Raw genomic sequence first — 8720 nt, 5'->3', positions numbered from 1 at the left:
TACCACGTTAAAATGAATGTAAATTATTTGTAAAATATATATTTGAATTGTTATGTATTAATATATATATATATATATAAAGTTTTGGGTTTATTTATTTTAATTAATATGTTCTCATATGTAGTTAAAGAAAAATATTCAAAATTAATATATCTTCAATAAATAAATAAATATAAATATATATATATGTATTATTTTAAAATATTTCATCCTTGACAAAAAAAGATAAACTATAAAATATAAACATATAACAAAAAAAATAAAATAAAATAAAATAAAATAAAAATATATGACACCACATAGATAATAATATATATATATATATATATATATTCATATTTTAAAACTTAAATGTTAGATTTAATATAGGGATATATTAACTTGGTTGGTTTTTATTTTTATATTTGCCCTTTGTATATACCCTTTTTTCACAAGGACTAAAACCACTTTCTTGAGATCCATAAATTGCCCAGTGTGGAGTTTCTACTGAATAATCGAGGGCATTAAAATTTTCTTTATTTTTAATAAGTTGTTGAAATTTTTCATAATCAATCCAAGTATTCCATTTATTATTGATTTTAAATATTTTCTTTGCAATTAATATACTACATGAATGTTTATGTTCACATGAAATTTCATATATATGTGATAAAGATTTTTTTTTATTAATTAGATTCCATGCAAATTGATATACTTCTTCATGCCATGGAATATTTTTCATAGTTAATTGATATCCTTGTGATGATCCACAATATGTAACAGCCTTAATTTCTATAAAATCTGGATATCCTAATTCTATTAAATTGATATAACTATTTATTTCATTCTCCATCATATTATATTCTTTTACTAAGGTAAATCTGAATACTTTTCTTTCTTTACGATTTTTTAATATTTTAATACATTTTATATATCTATCCCAGAAATCTTTAAATAAAGGTCTATCAATATTTTTTAAAGCTTCTTTATTTGGAGCATCTATAGACAAATATAATTGTGTAACAGGATTTAAATTTTGTAATTCTGCTGGGAATTGAGCATTAGTTACTAGAAATGTTGATATATTTCTTTTATGTAATTCATCTATTAATTTATTAATTTCTGGATACATAATAGGTTCTCCTACTAATGATAATGCACAATGTTTTATATTCATAGCTTTCTCAAAACGTTCAATAATAATACCATATATACCTTTTAATTCTTTTATCATAGCTTTATGTTTTTTAATTATTTCTTCAACTATAATTTCTGCTTTATCCATATTCCATCTCCATTTTACACCTACAGGATTTTTATGATGTCTCCAACAAAATACACATTTATTTGCACAAGCCAAACTAGGTGTTGCTTCCATACATTGATAAGAATTAATACCATAAAACGTATGCTTATAACAACCACCTCTACCTCTCACTTGTGATTTTGTCCATCTACATAATTTTACTGCACTATGAGATCCTACTATTTTATAACCTTCTTTTGTTAATTTGTTTCGCTGGCTAGAACTTAACATATCCTTTTTTTCTCCTGATATCAGATCTTCTACTTCTATTTGTTCATCTTCATCATCCACATAGCTATCATTATTTGATGCTTCACTTTCTGAGGTGGAATCTTTATATGTCTCAACATTATTTGTATTACTTAAATGATTTGTATGATATGTATTGTTCTTATCATTATATTCATTCATCGATTCACAATTACAATTTGTGCACCCTTCAATTTTTTGAATATCCCCATGAAGTAAATCTATATCTTCGTTGACATCTACTTCTTCTCTCTTTTCATTCATAGTAATATTTGTTTTATCCTTTATTTTTTTTTTTTCATTGTTCACTAGATTATTCTCTTCATTATCAATATTTGACAAACACATTTGTTGAACATCTTTTACATTGCTATAATATATACCACTATGTGTATTATAAATTTCATTATTAAAACATTTGTTATTATTATGATCAATTAAAGCATTGTTTTCTTTGTACTCCTTATTAGAGTGACATACTTGCAATATATCCATCGAATTTATAGAATGATCATGACTGTTTTTTTTTTTTTTTTTTTTTTTTTTTTTTTTTTTTTTTTTTTTTTTTTCTTCTTGATCATGAATATATTTGTTGTCTTCACTCTGATTAACATAAAAATTTGTATGATTTGAAAAAAAATAACAATAATATGATAAGGTATCATATATTGTTTTATTCATATACCATCGTTTCATATAATTAAAAGAATAGAAAAATAAAGACAAACTAAGCGTTTTAAATATATTACACTTCCATAAGAATAAAGTTTCTTCATTATCTTGTGTATCACATAATTTTAATGTTTTATATAATTTTTGTGCTCCTAATGAATGTATATATTTCTCACATTTTTTTATAGGAATACAAAAATATTTATCTCCATATTCTTTATTTCCAAATCCAATACAACTAAAAAATATATCTTTTAAATAATTCTTTTCAATTCGAAAATCATTTAACATGTCTGTAAAAATTTCATCAATTTTAAAAGAATTATTAGGGAATGACCCATGACTAGATGTACTAATAAAAAAAAATAAGATATTTAAATTATAATTTTCTGTGCTATCAAAAAATGAATAATAATCATGATTATTTCCATCAATTAAATTAAAATATATTTTTCCTATTTTATTATTATCTATTATACAATCAACATAATTTCTAAATTTACTGTTGAACGTTTTTATATTCTCTTTATAAGATTCTAAATAATTTATATTTTTATTAAAATATAATGTTACCATATTTTCATATCCTGATCTTGATATTTCCTCTTTATTCTTCTTCTTCTTATTATTATTATTATTATTCACTTGATATTGATCAAAACGTAATTTAAAATATTCTATTATTTCATTTTCTAAAATATTCATATGGTTCCTATTTAAGGATGGATTTATATGATTACTCTTAAATATTATATTACTACCAACATTATCGTGATCATCACATTTATGATTCTTATAATTATTTATAATTTCTATTTTTTTTTCATTATAATCTTTCTTTTGAACCACATCACTATAATTATTCTTACTATTCACATGTTTTATGTATATATCTTTATTAATAATCTCATTTATGTCATTCAAAAATAAATGAACATTATTAAAATATTCTATTAATTCGTTTAAGAAATCTTTAGCTCTATTATAACTATTACCATCACCTGATCCATATATAACAGATATGTTTATCTTCACTTTTTTTTCATTACAGTGTGTTCCTAGGATATTCTTCAAGAGAAATTCTTGATCCCCAATTCCCATTTTTTACATTTCAACAATAAATAAATTAAATATATTATATATATATATATATATAGTAATATATGTTTTTTTTTTTTTTTTTTTATATATATATATCTTCTATATATGTAAAATATATTGTCCTTTTATTATACTATGCTTATTTATTTATTATTATTTTTATATCACTTTACGTTGTATACAAAAAGAAATAATTAATGATTCCTATAATATATTATATATATATATATATATATATATTCATTTATATATTTTTTATTTCTTTTTATAGGAACCACATTTTGTGAAATTAATCAAAAATATAAATCGCATTTTCATAACTTTTCTTTAATTATATATATATTTAATATATATATATTTAATATATATATATTTAATATGTATATAATAATATATATAAATAAACTAACCAATTGTAGAATAAAAGTTTCATTATATTTTATTATTCATATGTACGGTATTTCATTTTATTAATTTTTTTTTTTTTTTTTAATAATATATAGTAGTAGTAAAATATTATATATATATATATATATATGTATAATTATTTATTATACTTTTTAATTTTTTTCATATTTCCTTAAAATGGTATATCATCAAAAGAAATAAAATAAAATAAAATAAATAAATTAAGAATTAAATGTATTTCTTATATATATATATGTTTTATACTAACTATATAATGTTTCTCATTCATATGTTTATAGTATAAAACTATCTTTTAAAAGAAAAAATTTGAAGAAAAATATATAGTCGTAGTAAGTTTAATTACAAGGATAAGAATTTCTTTTTTTTCTGTCTCGTCAAATATAATATAATTTTATGATCTAATATTCTTATAAGAACAAAATTAATTATGCTAAGAAAATATATATGATTGTTATCATTTTAATTAATATTATTTATATATATATATATTATATCTATGCAGGATTCGTAGATTATCCTATTGTTTTTAAAGAATTGAAAAAAAAGATCCAACGAATCAACAAAGAAAATTTTAAATGATTAAATTATATGTAGAAATATTCACATTTTATATTATTCTTTTTTTCTAATTTATCTTTTTACATTTCATGTTTTTTTTTTTTTTTTTTAAGTAAAATACTTTTTAAATGATTGCACGAGAATATAAAATGGGTTATAAAAAAAAAAAGAAATAAAAATATTTACCTATTATATATATATTTATATTAAAAGGTTAAGGTGGCATGAAAAATATAAGAGAAAAATTAAATGGTGAAGACGTTCGTTGTATTTAAAATAATACGCACATTTAAAAACATATATGTATAATAAAAATATATAGATAAATTATATAATTTAAAAAAAAAAAAAAAAAAAAAAAGATAATATGTAAATTAATTCAATTCATAATATTATAACACACGCATATTATATAAAGGAGAATATTTTATAAGTTTTTATGTAGACTATATACATATATATATATATATATATATATATATAATAAATAATTATTTTAAAACTCTTTTTCATATTTATTTTTTCGTTTTTCTTATATGGTAAAATTTTTATACAAAAAACCCCCCCCCCCAAAAAAAAAAAATATAAAACATAAGTTTTAAATAACATAAATAATAATATATACAAAATTATTTTATTATTATATAATTTCAGATTATTCTTTTTTCTTTTTTTCTTTTTTTTTTTTTTTTTTTGTGCAACATCTTCTAATATTTTTCTTATAGTATATGAAATTAAGTGTGTTATTTTTTTTTTAAATTAGAAAAAGTGTTGATTATACTCTTTATTTTTTATAACATGAATTTTTTTTTTTTTCTTTTAAAATTTGTAAACAAAAATATAAACTAATATGATGTTTTCCTTTGATAAGAGGTAATATTTTTTTTCCTTCTTTTGTGTTTTAATTTTAATTTAATTTAAATGAATTAATTTTATTTTTTTATATTTTTTTTTACATATTGATATATGTATAATATGTAATGTTCTATATATATATATAAATTAAAGTTCTATCAATTATTGATGTTTTAATATTTTTCTTCTTAATTTATATATATATATTATGTACATATGTATATAAATATATATGCATATAATTCCTTTATACATTTTATTTATTTAAACATATATATATATATATATTTATTTTATTTTTATTTAATTATTTTTTTTATTATTATTTTTTTTTTTTTTTGTTTATAGCGATGGAATTATAAAAGTACATCTTGATTTATATAAATATATATTTATATATATATTCAATTAAATATTTGTGCAGAATATTATTACATAATTTTTTTCCAGATTAAAATAGGTATATATATATATGTATATTTCTATATAGATAAGCCTTGTCCCCTTTTTTCTTTTTTCTTTTCTTTTTTTTTTTTTTTTTTTTTTTTTTTTTTTTTTTTTTTTTTTTTTTTTTTTTTTTTTTTTTTTTTTTTTTCTTTCTTTTTTTCTTTGTTTTGTTTTTTTTAAAATATAATGGATGATGACTTTGTTAGAGCTCTTAATAAATTCAATTCCAAATTTTGTTTCAGTAATAAAAAAAATTCACTGAATGAAGTTCTTCAGAACAAAAAAAATGATAAAGGAGAGGATATAAATTGTAATAAATTAAAAAAGGATTTAGAATTACAATATATACATAGTTCTAATAATAAAATATGTCAGAAATTTTTAACTCTACCACTAAACAAAAAATCGGATAAACTAAAAGACCACTCAGATAAAGTTATACTAGTTAGTATTATAAAAAAAAAAAAAAAAATATATATATATATATATATATATATATATATATATATATTTATTTATTTATTTATTCATTTTTATGTTTATATCTTGTTTGTCCTACGTACATTATTTCGAACATCAGTATATTAATTTCATCATTTTAATTTTATATTTATGAATTAAAATGTATACAATGTTCATATAATAAAAGTTATAAAATATATGCACAAGAAAAAATAAGGAAATAAAAAAATGTGACGAGTACTGTTACTTATGTTACCTTTAAATAAAAAGTACTATAAATACTATAGTTCCAATTATATATTTCCTGTTTGTGAGTGTATATATATTTTGTTGCGTTTATATTATAGCTTTTTAATTACTATAAAATGTTGATGTAATTAATCTCACGCATAAACGTATATTTAATATGTCTAATTGTTTATATATATATATATATTATACATAGTGTGGATAGACATTTTAAAAAAAAAATATATGTATCCATATTATTTTGTGCTCCCTCTCTGTGCTGTAATAATATTATTCATATTCCATTCCAATTAATTCTTATATTATCATTTATTTTGTTTCATTGTTGTTTTATTTTTTTTAGCCAGTGTCTATTCTGAAAACCTTAGAAAAAGGCAACTACAAGAACGAAGTAGAATTTCCATATACATTTAGTATTAAGAACGTACAAAATAATTATATTACACATGCATGTGTTTTAGAATTTAGTTCGAATGAAGGCATAATTTTTGTTTCAGATAATATAAAACAAAATCTAGGATTAGACAAACCTCAAAGTAGTAGCATAGCGCGTGTTTTAATAACATACTGTATACTATCTAAATGTGATTTTATAAAATTAGATTCTTTAAACGATAATATTAATGATATAAAATATATGAAAAATTTATTAGAAAATGAATTAAGTTTAAATTATAGTACGTTAACGTTAGGAGATTATATACATATTAATCATCTTAAATTTTATATAAGTGAACTAGAACCTGATAATGCTGTTTCTTTAATAAATACAGATATTAATGTTGATATATGCGAAAGAACAAATATTGATGAATATAAAAATGTTAAAACTATGGGGGATCATAAAGATATATATGAAATTATTAAAATTGATATACCTATAAATAATACTATTCAAAAAGCTATGAATAAATATAAATTTATTATTAATAATAATATATTAGATTTATTGAAAAAAGGTAAAATTGAACTAGCTATTAATTTAGAATCTAATATGAAGTTGAATTGTTTAAATTTATTTATATCATTTCCACCCTTAGATTCAGTATCAGAAGTCATTCATCATTTATATATTGATGATTGTAATACTGATCCAATTGTAATAAATAGAGAGATCATCAAAAGTATTTTAAAAATACACTTTGCGTGTTTAATGAAAGAAGAACATTGTAATAGAAATAATGATAATGATGATGCTAATCAGAATGTGGATAATAAATACAATAGTACCTCTAATGATAATCTTGAGAATGATAAAATAGGAATCAAAAATTATGATGAATCCTTTTTAGAATACATATTTGAACATTTCTTCCCACATATAATATATATAGGAGTACATAATTACATGGATACACTTATAGAATATAATATATGCTTAAAATTAAATGAAGAAAAAAATATAAATACAAAAAAGGATGACAATAACAATAAAAGTGTTAATGGACCAGTATTTATTAATAATAATAATAATAATATTAATTTGTTGAGAAATATAAATATGATCACACCAGATACAGAAAATATAAAGAGTGATGATGAATATATTACATGTGATAATTGTCTTAAAGATATATTAAAATATAATATATATATGCATAAAATTCATTGTATGAAGAATTTCATTTTGTGTAATACATGTAAAAAAGTATTAAAAAAAAATGAGAAAGAAAATCATATACATTGTGATATATGTAATGAAGGAATGTATTTAAATGAAAAAGAAAAACATGAATTTATATGGCATACTCAAATAAAATGTGTATGTAATAAAATTTTATATCGTAAACAATTTATTTTTCATCAAAATTTATTTTGTCCAAAAAAAATTATATATTGTACATATTGTAATATTTTTACTCAATCAAATATTAATATATATAATGAAGAATTTATTTTAGCTACCTTTTTTGATATATATGATAATGTCAAAACAAATAATTCTACAATAAATAAATCTATCAAATATTATTACAATATATTATTTACATATTTTCATTTCTTTTTTAAATATATAAAAAATACAGAACATGAAAAGTATTGTGGATCAAAATCTATTAACTGTACTATTTGTAAAAAAATTATTTATAGAAATGATTACCTTTTCCATTTAAATACAATTCATCATTTTAATAAAACGGAGTCCTTTAAAATTATAAATGACAACGTTGATTTTAGCCAACTAATGAATGACACAAAACATAAATCATAATTAAATAAAAAAAAAAAAAAAAAAAAAAAAAAAAAAAACACACATATATATATGTATGAGTGAATATATCAAAATATAACACAAATATTGTTTATTTAATTAAATAATATGTACTTTTTTTACAATGTACATATTTATGTATTATTTTTTTGTTATAATATATATATATATATTTATTTATATATTTCATTTTTTTTTTTT

The 8720-nt window shown here is 18.7% G+C and overlaps 2 protein-coding genes across 2 annotated transcripts; one reads left to right on the top strand and one right to left on the bottom strand.

Annotated features, from left to right (window-relative positions):
* Positions 1-376: 376 nt before the first annotated feature.
* On the bottom strand, positions 377-3307 carry PGSY75_0524900 (putative tRNA-YW synthesizing protein; the record flags this gene model as incomplete). Its single annotated transcript, XM_018784530.1, has 1 exon — positions 377-3307. One exon carries the CDS (start codon positions 3305-3307, stop codon positions 377-379), a length of 2931 nt encoding a protein of 976 aa, XP_018643185.1.
* A 2475-nt stretch (positions 3308-5782) lies between these two features.
* On the top strand, positions 5783-8519 carry PGSY75_0524800 (putative ubiquitin fusion degradation protein UFD1; the record flags this gene model as incomplete). Its single annotated transcript, XM_018784529.1, has 2 exons — positions 5783-6040; positions 6651-8519. 2 exons carry the CDS (start codon positions 5783-5785, stop codon positions 8517-8519), a joined length of 2127 nt encoding a protein of 708 aa, XP_018643184.1.
* Between the last annotated feature and the right edge of the window lie 201 nt (positions 8520-8720).

The sequence above is a fragment of the Plasmodium gaboni genome, chromosome 5, assembly GCF_001602025.1.
Source record: "Plasmodium gaboni strain SY75 chromosome 5, whole genome shotgun sequence".
Taxonomy (NCBI): domain Eukaryota; phylum Apicomplexa; class Aconoidasida; order Haemosporida; family Plasmodiidae; genus Plasmodium; species Plasmodium gaboni.
Note: the sequence above shows the minus strand (reverse complement) of the source record. Positions and strands in the feature narration are given on the sequence as shown.